Raw genomic sequence first — 17669 nt, 5'->3', positions numbered from 1 at the left:
ACAGGATTCCAAACAGCAATCAGGACCAAAAGGAGGATTGAAACAAAGCAAACTTTTTTTTGTTAATGACCGTTTTAATTAGCTTCGAAAAGAAAAGTACATTTTGTTTGCATAATAAAAACTAATTACCAACGATGGAACCAATAGAAAACAGCTATACCTATAGTTACAACTATAGGAATGATGACCAAGGTGAGGTGTAGAGGGTTGAAGGCGAGTTGGTGTGGCGCTCCAGAAGGTCCCTCCGGGAAGTTGGCTTCGACACCATGAGGTTTGCTCCTTGGTTTCGGTATGCGCCAACCAGCAGGTTTGCTCCTTGGTTTCGGTATGCGCCCACCACCAAAGGCTCCATCAGTCACCGGAGGAGGAGGAGGAGGAGGAGAACCCGGTAGAAAAGCCGGTGCTGCAAAAGAAAAAAGTTTCATCATCGAAAAAAAAAACGCAAAAGAAGAAGGAATCGATGTTTTACCTGACTCCGACGGCGGCAGCGATGGCTCCAGATTACTGGAAGGCGGTGGCTCCTTCGGACATGGTGGTGGTGGAACAAGGACAACGGCTACGAAGAGGATAGAGGAATGAAGACAGAGGATTATGTCGTAAAAAACGCAAAAGAAGAAGGAATCGATGTTTTACCTGACTCAGACAGCGGCAACGACGGCTCCAGAATACTGGAAGGCGGTGGCTCCTTCGGACATGGTGGTGGTGGAGCAAGGATAACAGCTACGAAGAGGATAGAGGAATGAAGACTGTGACACCCGTAACCCGTATACAGTATAAAGACTATGCCACACGGATGATATAACGATAAAATAATAATTTGCGGAAGCGAATATACGAAATCCAAAAACATTTTAATCTAACCAGAGTAAGCAGCGGAAAATACAAGCGATCAGTATCGCAAAGCAACACATGTCCAAAAATTCATAACATAGCCGTACAAAATGCGGGAATACGAGTCCCGGGGTTCAAAATAAAATCCCGTACATGATGCTGCTTCTCTCAGGTCGTCATCGTCCGTGCACTAGGTGTAATCCTCGTGATCTGAAAAAAATGTAAAACCACGAGGGCTAAACACAACTACTTAGTGAATAGCCCGGGTTGAACCCGGTAAACCCGTTCTCAGCGAGAACAGTGTTAGAACGATGATTCACAATCACATGCAGCAATAATAACATGCATTATCACAGAACGTGCATCACACATATAATAACAATCACAATCTCACCCGCATGGAGTCCACCATTGGGTTAACCATAAACCCTAGTCAAGTCAGCATGACTATGTGTGCATCACACGCCCACCACTCGTGTGACGTTGGCCGTCGCATCACACGACAATATCGCCTCAAGCGCTTGTCACGTCACATGACTACCGATGTCAAGTCCATGACACAACGGAAAAGTAAACACACTCGTATGGAGTCCACCAAAGGGTCCAGCCATATACCCTAGTCAAGTTCATGACTAGGGATGTCTCCACGCCCGTCAAGTCCATGACGTTGGCCGGGTCAAGTCAGCATGACACAATCGATCATATCACCCGTATGGAGTCCACCATAGGGTTCCAGCCATATACCCTAGTCAAGTCCATGACTAGGAGCGCGTCACACGCCCGTTAAGTCCATGACGTTGATCGTCGTGTCGCACACGACTAAACGCGTTTCAAACGCCCGTCAAGTCCATGACGGTGATGGTTGTGTCCACAACCATCCACAAACACAATCATGCTTGACTCGTACGCACGAGCAAGCTATACACATGGCACACATCATGTATATATTCCCCAATACAATCACACGTATCACGGTATCTGGTCCCTTATCGATCTACCGCTTAACGCCATGTAAACTACCCCGTATAATCATGCAACGAGTCACTGGCACTGTTGAATCACACATCTCACGCACGTGGGATTCGAAAATCGTCCGAAAAAGGGTTTCGTACCCTAGAACGGTCGGTCCAGGGTGTGAACCGGTCGGTCCAGGGATCCCATGCCGTTCCGGGGCCTCTCGGGACAATTTTTGAGGAATGGAATGCAGACCGTCGGGTCTACCAAAGCAGACCGTCGGGTCCAGCTCTGTTCTCTTTCGCGAAACAACTTTCTGGTCCGACTTCGTTTGACCATATCTCACTCATTTTTCTACTAAATTACGTGTCGATTGTTGCTAAATGTTCATTGAAATGTTCTCTATCTAACCCAAGCAATCAAGTATTGAAATACTTCCATAACACGGTGGAAAAGGATTCGTAATTTGGCAAGACGGATTCTCGTTTCTGCACTTTGCAGTTTTTCTTCAGTCTTCATTCAATCATATCTCACTCATTTTTCAACCAAATCATGTGTGGCTTGTTGCTAAATCTTTATTGAAGTGTCTTCTATCTAATCCAAGCAACAAACCATCGAAATAACACAATCACATCGACAAAAACGAGTTAACACAGACGCAACTCGAGCCACTCACCTCAGATCTGGTTTTGACTGGATTTGTTGCCGTTTTCCGGTCTGTTACTCACCGAAAACCTCTTCTAAACACTCTAGGGATGTCCCCCTTGGAGTTCCTGAGCTCTTCTTGTTCTGGTTCCCCCTGTTTCTCGCCCTTCTTCTCTCTTTCTCCCCCTTTCTTCTCTCCCCTCTTTCTGCTCGAATAATGGCTAAGTCTCTGCTTGCAGAAGTGTTATTCACGGATGAGAGAGATCAAATGGGTTCGAGCCTAGTCCCAAGGTCAAGCCTGCAACGTCCTGGCACGGTTGGACGGAGATTTGACGCCGGTGGGCCCTGGAATGCAGAGGAATATGTGTCCCAAGACAGCAAGTTGGCCACTTGCATGCTCTGTTCATCAGACCGTCCGTTCTGGGCCTGAAACGGACGGTCTGGGCCCAGTTTCGGCCTTGCTCCTCGCTCGTTCGTGGTCCGTTCGTTCCGCCTTTAGCAGTTCGTCCATTCTGCCTTTGTCAGTCCGTCCGTTCTGCATTTCTGGTCCGTTCCGACTGACTTCGATTGCTCTGTTCTCACTCGTTTCTTAACCGAATCGCGCACCATTTGTTTCTACGCCTTTCTTGGAACGTTCTCTTTCATGTCCAATCAATAGACTATTGAAAACTCACGTTTACAGGATGAGGCACAACTCGAAATGTCTGTACCTCGAATAACTCGTGAATCGCGCACCATTCTGCCTTTGATTTACCTTCCTTTTATTTCCGAAACCAATTTAAATATTTTATACGAGAATCGGGGTATTACAGAAACCGTGCGATATCTGGAGAAAAGAAGGAGAAGGAGAAAGCTAGAGCTTAATCCAAATATGATAAGGCTTTACATGATCATATGGATTCATATTGTTTTCTCGATAATTATAATGATCAGTAATGCACAATTTGTAGATAATTGCGATGAGGAAATAGGAGATTATAGAACTTGTTCTACAAGAAGAACCTCTTATTATAATACAAAACAAGTTTTTTGTAACTTATGTACGGTATCATTATCTTAACTCATTTATTCGGCTTTTTAATTTCGTGAAAATATAAAAGAAACTTATTAGTTTATGAAATTTCATCGAGAGAAGATGAATACTTTCGAAAACTTGTTAACTTTGTATTTAAGAATAAGTAAATATTTTATACGGGAATCGGAATATTACAAAGACAGAGGATTGTGTCGTAAAAAAAATGCAAAAGAAGAAGGAATCGATGTTTTACCTGACTCCAACAGCGGCAGCGACGGCTCCAGAGTTGAGGTATAGAGGGTTGAAGGCGAGTTGGTGTGGCGCTCCAGAAGGTTCCTCCGGGAAGTTGGCTTCGACACCATGAGGTTTGCTCCTTGGTTTCGGTATGCGCCCACCACCAAAGGCTCCGTCAGTCACCGGAGGAGGAGGAGGAGGAGGAGAACCCGGTAGAAAAGCCGGTGCTGCAAAAGAAAAAAAGTTTCATCATCGAAGAAAAAAAACGCAAAAGAAGAAGGAATCGATGTTTTACCTGACTCCGACGGCGGCAGCGACGACTCCAGAATACTGGAAGGTGGTGGCTCCTTCGGACATGGTGGTGGTGGAGCAAGGACAACGGCTACGAAGAGGATAGAGGAGGAAGAAGGGAATGATCTTCATAAATAGAGGAATGAAGACAGATGATTGTGTCGTAAAAAAAAGTAGAAAAGATTTGAAGTGAAGGCTCTATCGTGTGGGAAGTGATATATATACATATACTAGTGCCACGGGTTCGGTTCCGGGTTCGATTCCGAGTTCACAGACTTAGGTTTTGATTTACCTTTAACAAAACAAAATATATATTATTTTGATTTTTTTATATTAAGATTTTGGTGTGAAAATAGAGTTGGGGAATCGATAATGTACTTGGTCTACTTGGTCTATTTCCAGGCCTAGTTCGAGTTCTTGGGTGCGAGTTCCAAAACTTTATTCCATATATATATATATATATAGAGAGAGAGAGAAATACGAAATTTGATTGTAAGTTGTAGTGGAATGTAAGTTTTCATATTATTTCATATTTTTACTAGAAATACGGATTGTAAATTTTATTTCGAGTCACATTTTGTTACTGTTACAATATATTAGCGTTTGACCAAGATAAATGCTATTGCATATTTATACATATAATCTACAGTCCGTATTCCTTGTAAAAACACAAATGATATTAAAACTTACGGTCAAATTGCTCGTATAATGATGAATTGAATATGAAACTTTGTCCAAAAAGGTTTTGAGATATTTATTAAACTAGAAGAATATTGCAATATGGTGATACATATTTACAAGGAAAAAGGTTAAGAAATGTTTTGACTACAAGCAAATGACATAACGGACAAATATATTGATAAGCTATATATTTCCAAATAGATCAATTATGAGTGTTTAACTGAGACATTGCTTTTATTTGCTTTAAATTTCGTGATACCACAAACACAATTAATTGTGACTTTGCTTATATGCATGTATATATATATATATATGCGGACTTTGGTTTTAATATTTTTTTTAAGTTTTTAAAAGACTAAGTGGTGATGACCATTTATATACCTATTTGATTATTTCGATTACTCCATGCTATCAATTGCAAAAAAAAAAGTGAGTTTCTGCAACGACAGTGGCTTTTTCAGTACTACTTTTTTCTCTCCTAATATTTATACTAATATTATCTTAATTTTACTTATAATCCAATAAAATTTAAAAACGTTAAGAAAAATGATATTGGATTTTAATAGAAATAACTGAATGGAGATTGATATCAAAATATAAAGACAGGTTTTTATCAGAAAAAAAATATATAATGACAGGTGGAGAAGAATATATATACATATCTATTATAATAATATTAAAATAAAAGAAATTGAAAAAGAACATGCATATATTTTCAGTACGGAATTCTAGAAAATTTTAAATGTACTGTTCATATTCTCAACTTTCTTTGGAAAAAGTGCATAACTCTATTTTAAATGTACTGTTCATATATATATATATATATATATATGTATTGTGTATATATATATTATTGAATTTTGGATGTCAAAATGACACACTAAACAAAAGTAATGGAAAATGGAAACTAGTCTGTTTTCTAAAATGGGTTTGTGTAAGAGAAAATGCAGGTTACAAACATATATGGACATTTATATTACCAAAAAAGTGAAACTTTACTTTAAATTTTATTTGGAATACAGTTTTATCCTTATTGTTAAACAAGTGAAATTTATTGATTTTTTCCTCATTCAATTTGTTCACATGAGAGGAATTTAATATCAAAATCAAGTGAAACTTTACTTGTTGATTTTCTTTTCTTTCAATTTAGATGATTCCCTTATATCTCTAAAATAACTTGGATTTCAATTAGTTTATGCAATACTTAATATCAAGATCAAACTAATTCGATGATATAATTAATATTTTAATCAATACATGTCATAACATTTTTCAAATATGTCATGAAAATGATCGAAAAAACAAATTTGTATAGAACTTAAAACTAATATAAACAATAAATTTATATAGAAAATTGTTTGTAATAACTTGAGACTTGAGACATTCCAGTTTGATCAAGAATACTAATTTAAAAAAACTGAAATTCACAATATCAATTTTATAAACGAAAATTAATTTGACCAAGAATACTAATTAACAAAAATTTGAAAATACAATACAATGATTAACAACAAATTATATCTTCAATATGGAAAATTGTTTGCAATAGTATGAGATATTACAGTTTTTTCTCGAACATAATAGATCGATCAACCTCTTGCCAGACATTGACAAATAAAATAGAGAAATAAGGAGATAGAATTTTAAGCAAAAGTTTCTTGCATAACCGTTTTAATTAGAAACTTCAAAGGAAAAGTATATTTTGTATTGCATAATTTAAGCTAACTATCAACTATGGAACCAGTAAAACACAGCTATTCCTATAGTTACAACTATAAGAATTATCATCAAAACGATATACAAAGGGTTGGAGAATTGGTGTAGAGGTGACATCACCCATGTGGTGTGTCTGAGAAGCTGGCGTCTATACCACGAGGTTTGCTCCTTGATTTTGGTATGCATCCACTACCTATTATGTTTTCACTCCTCATATCAGACTTCGGAAGAGGCGCATACAAAGCACTCGGTAGAACAACCGATGCTGCAAGAAAAAATAAGGTTTCATTATCAGAAAAAAAAGTAAAAGTAGAAGATGTTTTATCTGACTTCATGCGCTCTCTCTCTTCCGGTCAAACTTTCGTCGGACATTGACATACAAAAATATAGAAAGAAAAAGGAGATAGAATTTCAAGTCAAACTTTCTTGTTCATAATCGTTTTAATTAAAAACTTCAAAGGAAAAATACATTTTGTATTGCATAATATAAAGCTAACTACTAGCGATTAAACCAGTAAAATACGACTATTTCTATAGTTACAAGTATAGGAATCAATAATCGTTTTAGAACATATAAATTTAATAAAATTCTCATTTAGAAGAAGATTTATGCGAATTTGATATCGAAATAACAATGGAGATTGTGCACAAATTTTAGTGTTAAGAACATACTCTTTCTTCGGATAAATTTAAAGATTAGCTCCAACTATATAAAAGATCGTAATAAATAAATCTATGTTTAAATCCCTCAAGTAAATCGGATTTCAATTAGTTTATACAATACTTAATGTCAAGATCAAACTAATTGGATGATATAATTAATATTTTAATCAACACATGCCATAACATTTTTCAAAATGTCCTAAAAATGACCGAAAAACAAATTTCTATAGAATTGAAAAACTAACATAAACAATAAATATGTATATCACTCTTATAAAATTAAAAAACACTGAAATTTGAAATATCAATTGCATAAGCAAAAATTAGTTTGTTCAAGAATATTAATTAACAAAAATTTGAAACAATGATTAACAATAAATTATATCTTCACTATAGAAAATTGCTTGCAATAACTCAAGATATTCCAATTTTCTCTCGAACATAATAAAACGATTGTATTACTATCATAAAATAAGAATTCTACAATCCATTTTCTATAGATATTATGCATTTACAATATGATATATACTAAGTATTTAATATTTGGGTACATAGATATATCATTACTATTTATTAATTGTTTAAAATTGAAGTCAAAGAATATACATTTTAAATTATTGTCAAACAAGTGAAACTTTACTTTAAATTCTATTCCGAATAGATTTTTACTTTTTATTAAATTTTAAATTATGTGATTATTGGTTTGAATAGAATAGAAACAATAATAAAAATAAAAAAAACAGTGGTGGGATAGTTGTAGCTCTAATTATAAAAGTTGGTCAACGAGTTAAAAAAATCTTCAAAATATTGTCTAAAATCTAAAATTAAAAAAAAGATAAAAAAGTCAACCAAATGAATATATTTAAAAAAAAAACTCAATAGCCTAAAAGCCATTTATCTAATCTTTTGGAAGGATATAATGCAGAGTCCGTATCAATTTTCCAATATATAAAATCGTTTAAACTAATAACAAGGACGAATAATGACAACAAAATAGCATATCTACAATAGTAAAAAACACACGTACACTATGTTTGTGCATTTGTTTGGCCAATAGAGAGAATAACGGGTAATGGACAATTTCTGAATTACCGATAGATAAATACTGTAAAAAAAGGTGACAAGATAAGAGGATAAACTTAGTAGACAACCAATCTAATGAATTTTATACACATAAATTCTTGAATCCTAAGTGAGAATATGTACTATGATGCAAAGCCCACATAACACGTCTTGCTGGCCATGCAAAATGTGGGCAAGATGGGAAGTGAAGTATATAGATGATACATATTGTTTGTATATTATGTGTATTGGCCAGCAATTACCTTATAATATTCAAGTAAAATACCATAAGCATTTGATTTGCTAAGGCACTTCTCAAATGCTTACTACAAACATCAATCCCTGATATCTTGAGGAACTCTACAAATGCAATGAACCAGAGAACCAATCACGACAATGCAATGAAATAATAATACAGAACGATGTACAAAGATGGTGACATGAATACAAAGAAGTAGACCTAGAAGCAAGTGAGTATGTTGTTTTCTTGCAGTTGCAGACCCATTCTCTCTCTTTGAAGTATCCAACAACTGATTCCAAGAAACTATGTAAGACCTAGGACAGGGCGATCTAGAAGCAATCACGCACTGACGACCTCAGCTATCTGTTCAACTTGAGAAATAGCAAAGATCCCTCTGAACCCAAGAAGAAAAATGTGCAACAGCAGAGAACGAAAAAACAATCAACACTGTATGTCCATAGAGAGTTCTTAGCGCTAGATAATTAAAATTTCCAAAATTTTACAGAACTTTAGCTCCGAATTGTATTATATCATGGTGAAAGATCAAAATTGATCCAGACTCTAATACTTTGCGGTGGACCTTGAGATTCATAATCTTCAAAAGAAAAGTATGTTTAAAAGAAGTAAACGAGGCACTCGGCTTGAGATTTTAATTGGGTCCATAATAACCTGGCTTGTGTGGAAAACAAGGTTGTAGCAAGATGGTTTCAGATTAAGCAGAAGAGCAGAGAACAAAAGCAACGAGATTTGAAGATAGAATGCACTCTTATTATTCTCTGTATATTATTTCAGAAAATGTATAGGGAATATAAATCGATGTTATAGGGAATGAAAAGGAAAAGTATCGTTGTAGTATATAAAGATTTGTGTAAGAATATATTGTGCCTAATGGCAAAGGAAATCAGCTTGAATTTTTGTCTTCTGCAATATTAACTCCCTTAACTTGAGTTCTCCTTGCTGAATAATTTTGTTTTGTTCGTTAGCTTCATCTCAGCAGATTCGTCATCCTTCTCACTTGAAGCCTCGGCCTCTTTCGTTCCGTCAACAGTTTGGACTTTCTCCACACATATAAATCGGTTTATCACCCAATTACAATTTTGATCCAACCACGATTACATAAATAATTTGTGAGAAGAGGATAAACCAATGTATGAAAATTAAAACGAAAAGTTATTTACAGAGAATCCCACTAAAATGTGATAATTTAGTGGACATATCAATAAATATGATGTCCAAAATTATATTATCCAAATTTGGATAGTTCAATCTGTGAAACGGAAACACAAAATATCTACTCTATTCCGAATTCAAATTTCAAGTTTGGAGAAGGGATATAAATTCCTTATTACATGGATTACCCCAAAATCCTGATATTACTCTATACAAGATACTCGATCATCCAAAAAAAATAACGTCCAAAGTTGTTTACGTTGTTTTTATGTATTTTATTGATTATATATAATTTATAAGGAAACAATTCAAAAATATCGTTAAAAATATGATTTTTTTAAATTGATAAATAAATATATCGAACTTATAGTTTTGTATAAAAATAGATAAATTTTTAAATTTTACGATAAATTCATATAAATAGTAACATCGTTTGTGTTTTTATGTGGATTTATATAAAATTTTTTAATTTTATATATTTTATTTATATATAAATTTATGTAGGGTTTATGTATAAGGTTTTACAATTTTACTTTTTATACAAAATTAAAAGTTTGTATATTTATTTATCAAAATTTTCATTTTTTTGTTTATTTCCTACAACCAAATACTAAATAGACCACCCGTGAGTATTGATTAATTGGATGATTAATCTTGAACATATAAATCATAAATTTAAGTCTTATCTCCGCATCTGTCACTACCAACCCTTAGTTTTTCTTCTCAAATAATTAATTAAAACATTTTCTCTTAGTACTGAGTTAAAGGTGACAATTTGTACCAAACTTATCCCGAATAATCTGATATATTTCAAAAATTATTATCGATATATTAATCTAGTTTTATAAATGGTATGTTTAATTAATGTTAATGTAAATTTGTTTATGGTTGGATCTTTGGTCTTTAGAATGATGATTATTTCATAGAAAAAGAATGAATATATATATACACAAAAAAAATTCAACAGCCATTTAAATACAACTTGAATTAACCACCAAGTTCAATTTCAATATCTTAAAATAAAAGTAAAAATAAAATTTTTCCATTTGCATATTGTAATAAATTTCGAATTACACAAATGTTAAATAATAAATCCAAGTAATTTTTTGAAAGTTCAAAATAAAGGTGACAAAAACGTGATTATTAACTCTATCTACACAAAAAATCCAAATAATAACTCTACCCGAATTCAAATTGCATCATAATATTTTATTATTTTTATTAAATACAAATAACTCATTCTAAACCATATCAATCTTCCTAAATAATATTATGACTCTCCTAAGTTCGATCAGATTACATAATTTTATATACTAAAAAGATTCGATTAGATTACATAATACCAATATATATAAAATATTAATAAATAATATATATAAGTAAAAAGATTCAAATTTGATCCATTTCAATTCGTATAGATTTAAATTCAATTCGGATCGAAACAGATCAAATCGATTCTTTTCGAGTCGAATTTGATTCGGATCAATTTGTTTTGATTCAGATCGAATCAATCCGTTTTGATTCATTTCAAATCAAATTCATTTCGTTTCGGATCGAATCGTCCCATTTGATTTATTTCAATTTGAATTCTATATTTATTATAAAATTCTCAATTCTTAATAGAAATTTTCCATTTTTCGATTATTTTTATATTTGGTTCGTGCTCAATTTTTTATTTTAAAATAAATTTTGTAAAATCGAATTTGAATATATGTGTTTGATTCGAATTAATTCGATTTAAATTTTAAAATATATATTGACTATATTTATAAGTAAATGTTAAATATTTTATTCAATCAAATCTAATCAATAACTAAAGAATGAAATGTTTAATGAATTATTTGGGTTAATTAGGTTAAGTTATTAAATTCATGGATTTAAAGGGTTAAAACCTATATAATCTATAAAATAATTTTAACCCAAAAAATAATTCAAATACAAAAATAATTGGGTTGGGTTGGGTTAACCATCTAATGTAGAAAACTTTACTAAAATCGGACTTTTTCTAACGTGGAAATTAGAAGAAATTCTGCATATTTGATTTTACGGTCGATTTTAAAACTTAAGCAGTGGGCTGATTTGCTTGATAATAAGGATGTTTAAAAATTTTACGGTCGATTTTTCTAATCTGTGACGCTCCAAGAAGCAATATTTCTGATAAAAAAAATTGCAACTTTCGTGGACATAAACGTAAAGATAGATTTACAGGTAACTTTGCATGTAATCTGTCTTTTTTTTCCGAACCAGAGAAGCTACCGAGTTCAGTCATGGATTGGTTCTTGAACTTCCGATACGTTGAAAGAAACCGAATCTTGTGCAACCGTTTTGTTTTGTTTCTTCTACATCGGAGAAAGTACTTGTATATACCTTCTTCTAGAACGTTTTCTAGATTTGATTGTCCGAGAAGAAAGGGAGTTCCCGAGTTCGTGGAGAAGCTTGATGTCTTGTTCATAGGGGCATTCAGACATTTTTATGTCATTTACACGCAAAAGAAATCAAACATTGAAACAAAGAGGGCAGAGAAGCCAGAATCTATGTCGCTGTGAATCTCAACACTCCTCCTCCAAAGACAGTGATAGTCAGACTTCCAGGAGATAGAGAACATGTTGTTAGTCTCTCATTTGATTGGCTACCCCCAAGGTGTTCCATATGTTCAGAGGTGGGTCACAACGAGCACCATTGCCCCAAGAATCCGCCACAGCCGAGATCCAGTGATACTCCAGCTCTGCAGCAGGTAAACCCTGGACCATGTGACCAGAAGGCTTCGAAGGATGCTCTGCAAGCACCACCAACGCAGAACCAGGCCTTAGCCTCAGGGCATAATACCCAGGCAACCCCTCTTCCCTCTGCTCCAACCACGAGCACTGCGCCCATAGACAAAGGATTAGCCGACCATACACCTGAGGCTGGAAGCAAGCAGAAGCCACCGGGGCAAGTTGATGACGGGTTCACACAAGTCACCAGGAAAGTTTGTGGCCAAAAGGCCGCGAAGAGAAAGTAACCTACCCCCACCATTTCCATGATTTTTGCTTGGAACACACGAGGGCTAAATGCCGCGAATAAGAGATTCCTTACACGCAAGTGGATTTTGGAGAAGCGTATGCTAGTAGGTGCTCTTCTGGAAACACACATTCATGAGTCAAACAAGGACCGTATTCAAGCTGTGCTACCTTTCGGATGGAAACACTATTGCAATTTCGATTCCACGCAAGTGGGACGTATCTGGGTGGTCTGGGACCCATCCGTTACGGTAACTGTTTACACCGCCTCGAAGCAGTCGGTCACATGTGGTATCTCGCTGCCAGGTTGCAACCGATCTTTCACTGCCACCTTTGTTTATGCCTGTAACTCTGTGATCGAGCGTCGGAGTTTATGGGCAGAAGTAGTTACGCTGTCGCAATACCCACCACTCAGGGTAAGGCCGTGGGTACTTATGGGAGATTACAACCAGATACTATCAGCTTCGGAACGATCAGACTATAACCAGGGGCAAGTCATACCATCAAATCATGGAATACCAGACTTCGAAAGCTGTGTAGAAGAAGCTGAACTCACTGATATACCTGGTCGTGGCTTCTTTTTTACTTGGTCTAATAATCAGACAACAAATCCGATCTCAACAAAGATAGACCGGGCAATGTGCAACCATGGTTGGCTTGATGTTTTTCCGGACTCTATAGCTGAATTTGGGCACCCGGAGCATTCTGACCACTCACCTATCACCCTCACATTGGCGAGACCAATGGGCAGAAACTCTAAACCGTTTAAGTTCTTCCACTACCTGACACTTCTTCCTGATTTTTCCAGGGTAGTACGCGATGGCTGGGCAACTAGAAGCCTCGAGGATAGCCCTCAATTTCATTTGTGCTCAACTCTGAAACGCTTGAAGCAGTCGCTTAGAGCCTTGAATGCGGCAAATTTTAGCCAAATCTCAATGAGAGTCCAGGAGGCGAAGGACAATCTGAAGCTATTGCAAGGCATAACACTCGTATCCCCAAACAACACTTCAGTGGAAGAGGAAAGAGCTGCTCGAGCTAAATTAATGTTATTGGCAGCCGCTGAGGAACGCTACTACCGGCAAAGATCCAGAGTAACATGGCTGAGACTCGGCGATAAAAATACAGCCTTCTTCCACCGCACCGTGAAAACAAGAGCTGCTCGAAACAGAATTCACTTCCTAGTTGATGATGCTGGTCAAAGGCTTGAAACTCACAGCTCTATCTCTGAACATGCAGTCCAATACTTCCGCTCCTTGATCGGGAGACGTAATGAGGAAACACAACCGCCCAGCCCCCAATGGTTCCGAGAACTAATACCCTCTGTATGGCCATCGGAACTAGCTACTGAGTTGACAGCTATTCCACTACCCGAGGAGATAAAGACAACATTAATGTCAATGCCACAGAACAAAGCTCCAGGGCCCGATGGATACCCGAAGGAATTTTTCTCTACAGCATGGGAAACGATTGGTGGGGATGTGATTGCAGCAATCACACACTTCTTTGAATCAGGGTCTCTGCTTGGTCAAGTGAATGCTACCATCATAACATTAGTCCCAAAGAAGCCCCATGCAGCGTCGCTATCGGATTTCCGGCCAATCAGCTGTTGTAACACCATATACAAGGTCATCTCCACCATCCTGGCAACCCGTTTGCGCAAAATCCTCGTGAAGATCATTTCCCCAAACCAATCTGCATTTCTGAAAGGGAGATTAATGTTGGAAAACTCACTTCTGGCAGCTGAATTGATAAAGGACTACAACAGAGTCTCGGCAAAGAAAAATGCCATGGTAAAGATCGATATACGCAAGGCATTTGATACATTGAGCTGGGATTTTGTGATAAATTTGTTGCGTGGACTGAATCTTCCGCATAAATTTGTTGAGTGGATTGCAACATGTCTGACTACACCGAAGTATTCGATTTCAATCAACGGAAGTTTAGAGGGGTACTTCAAAGGGCGACGAGGGTTACGACAGGGGGATCCAATATCGCCATACTTGTTCATATTGGCCATGGAACCACTTACAAGAATGCTGAACAAAGCTGCACTTGCATCCGAGTTCATCACACATACGAGATGTCAGAAACCCCTTATAACGCATCTGTCTTTTGCTGACGATATAATGATATTCTCACAGGGAACAGAGAGCTCAATAGCAAGGATTCTTCAGATATTGGATGACTTTGGGAAACATTCAGGCTTGAAGCTTAACCTCAACAAATCTGAGTTGTTCATTAGTGGAACGGATCTCACCGAGGCAAGCAGAATTTGTGCAGCGGTTGGTCTGTCAAGAGGCCAACTCCCTGTCCGTTATCTGGGTGTACCCTTATCACCCAAACGGTTATCTAGGGAGGACTACAAGCCTCTCCTAGATAAGATCAGATTCAAGATGACAGCATGGGCAACGAAATCTCTTTCTTCAACGGGGAAGATCCAACTTGTGGCGTCTGTTATATATGGATTGGTGAATTCGTGGAGTATGATCTTCATGCTTCCCAAATATTTACTGAAGCAAATTGACAGCCTTTGTTCAAACTTCCTTTGGAGTCACAAGCAAGGTACATCAGCAGCTCATCGGGTCTCGTGGGAGAGCATCTGTCGGACCAAGAAGGAGGGATGCTAAGGCTTGTTGAAATTGGAGACAACAAACACTACATTTCGATTGAAGCTAATCTGGCTACTCTTTGTCAAAAAGCAATCGTTATGGGTAGACTGGATAAGAGAAAACACTATCCGTAAACATGGTTTTTGGGAAGCCCCACAAACAATCAATGCTTCTTATAACTTCAGAAGGCTCCTCAAGATCAGGGACCTGGCAAAAACCTTCATACGTGTGGAAATTGGGGATGGAAAACAAGCTTCATTTTGGTTTGACAATTGGTGTAGAAGAAGCTGAACTCACTGATATACCTGGTCGTGGCTTCTTTTTTACTTGGTCTAATAATCAGACAACAAATCCTGCCGCCGGCGAGGAATGACAAACTTATGCAGCTTCAGATTGCCCTAGCTGGAATGGACCCACCGATGGAGGGGAAAGGAGCTGATCGATACCTATGGCGGCAAAAATCTGGAGACTTTAGGGAGCATTTCAGTTCGACGAGCACCCGCCAACTCCTTCGAGGAATCCCTGTAGCAGTGGCATGGCACGACATGGTTTGGTTCAAAAAAGCAATTCTGAGGATGGCTTTCATTGTTTGGCAGGCAATCCAAGGACGACTTCCGACAGCTGATCGCTTGGCGGCCTGGGGAATGCAGATAGTGACGCGATGTATCCTGTGCAGTGCGGAGGACGAATCCCACGACCATTTGTTCTTCGCATGCCCCTTTAGCACTCATATCTGGAAGACGATGGCAAGGGCTTGCTGGCATCTCCTCCGGACACGCTACGAGATTGTCAACAGTGGGTGGATGATCCGGGACACGCTATAGACAGAGGTCAGTAAGTTATTGTCAAACTTCTCGCCCAAATGTCCGTCTATGAACTGTGGAGAGAGCGGAACAATAGGATCTTCAGGGGTAAGACACGGACTACCCAGGAAATCCGACGCAAGATAGATCGCACAATGCGAGACACACTCCTAGCTTCTAAGGTAGCACATCAAGACATCACACAATGTCGTTTGCTTGAGCATTGGTATCATCTCACATACACTACTTGAGAGATTGGCGTTAGTTTTTGTAAGTTTTTTGTAAGTTGTTGAGTCATGTAGTGATTCCATCATCATGGAAATTGGTTACCTTTTGGTTGTTTTTAACTATTGGGGGTCTGTAAAACACATTTTTTGGTAGATAATACGAAGCACATTCTCAAAAAAAAAAAAAAAAAAAGAAGAGGGCAGAGAAATTAAGCTAATAATCCTAAAAAACTAACGAAAGCCAACTCTCTAAAACAGTAGTGATGAATCAATGCCAAAGAGAAGTGCAGTTGGTGGGCTTAAAGGAGATGATATCCGAGACAGTGTCATAACCAATCAAGAAATTGGACTGCGCTTCGTAGCCGAGAACAGGACGATACCCATCTAGGGCCGGCACGAACTTTAAGCAAACCACCCCCGTGTCTACGTTATCGTACGTGTTTGATCGTCCCATTACAAGATCCGCACCAGCGAAATGCATCGTTATCACCGGAAAATCCTCGAGATTGCATGGCGAGTAACAGTTCCCGTCCTGGGGATAGGCTCCTTTCTCTCTCATCGAGGCTGTCACGGCTTCCTTGACGCGCAAGAAATAGTCCTCCGCCAGCATCATATATGTCGTTCCCGAGTCTATGAAGATGTTCCCGTCCTTTGAACCCATCGAGGTTCCTGAGGTCTCGACACGTGCGTCGTCCACGCTCACTGCCTCTAGGTTTAGGTAGTAGAGGCTCGGACTAGACTTCTTTCGCAAAAGCAATGTGGACACAGTACCGTCGCCCGAAACGACAGCGTTTGCTCCGAAGTTGATCTTGCTTGTCTCGGCGCCGAAACAGTAGGAGAAGAGACCCTGCACTCTGTCTCCCATCTGAGAGATGAGGGAAAACGATCCCCTACCGAGTCCGATGATGCCTGTCACGCCATGGCTGAAACCGGAGATATTTCGACCGCAGCCGAAGAGGGTTTCGTTCAGAGAAAACCGCAAGCCAGAGGTCAGGCCGAAGGTAAATGTGTCGAACCCAACCGACCCGAAAGAGAAGCTTTTCCCTATGCCATACAGCTCTGCATAAGGGCAGACACTGTTCTTGTCGTGACAGTGGGTGTGTCCGTTAATGGTTCTGCACTGACTTGCGCCGCAAGGAAGGTCTTGGTAGGTGGAGGAAGAGAGAGGGTTGAACACTGGAAAATCTTGTGGGATACAGTTACCTGGACAAGGCAAACACTGCGTCCAGACAAGATTGCTCCCTGTGTCTGCAAGTCCCACGACCTCTAGTGGCGGCGTCCCAATCTTTATTCTCATCAGGTACCCGCCCCGGACGTCAGATATTGCGTCGGAATACGGCGATCGGGTGGGACGAGAGAAACGCGAACGTGATTGCATGCGTTGGTAGCGGTTTTCTGTGGGGTTGGTGTGGGAGAGGGGATCGAGGAGGATCAGTTCGGCTGTGATGCCGTCTTGTGGGGCAGCGTCTACAGCAAACAGAAGGGGAATTGCTTGAACCGCGAAAACGTAGAATGCAAGAAACGCCAT

General features: G+C 38.0%; 2 protein-coding genes across 2 annotated transcripts; both read right to left on the bottom strand.

Annotated features, from left to right (window-relative positions):
- Nucleotides 1-125: 125 nt before the first annotated feature.
- Nucleotides 126-12518, bottom strand: LOC104808390 (formin-like protein 5). The gene is made up of 7 exons (XM_010534065.1): nucleotides 12465-12518; nucleotides 12181-12367; nucleotides 3975-4061; nucleotides 3699-3906; nucleotides 634-746; nucleotides 470-556; nucleotides 126-403 (listed from the first exon to the last, which is right to left on the bottom strand). The coding sequence occupies exons 1-7, from the start codon at nucleotides 12516-12518 to the stop codon at nucleotides 126-128; spliced, it is 1014 nt and encodes a 337-aa protein (XP_010532367.1).
- Nucleotides 12519-16409: 3891 nt separating this feature from the next.
- LOC104808389 (aspartic proteinase CDR1-like) lies at nucleotides 16410-17669 on the bottom strand. Its single transcript, XM_010534063.1, has one exon. The coding sequence runs from the start codon at nucleotides 17667-17669 to the stop codon at nucleotides 16410-16412; it is 1260 nt and encodes a 419-aa protein (XP_010532365.1).

This window comes from Tarenaya hassleriana, unplaced genomic scaffold (genome assembly GCF_000463585.1).
Source record: "Tarenaya hassleriana unplaced genomic scaffold, ASM46358v1 Cleome14, whole genome shotgun sequence".
Classification (NCBI taxonomy): Eukaryota; Viridiplantae; Streptophyta; class Magnoliopsida; order Brassicales; family Cleomaceae; genus Tarenaya; species Tarenaya hassleriana.
This window is presented reverse-complemented; position numbering and strand designations above follow the sequence as displayed.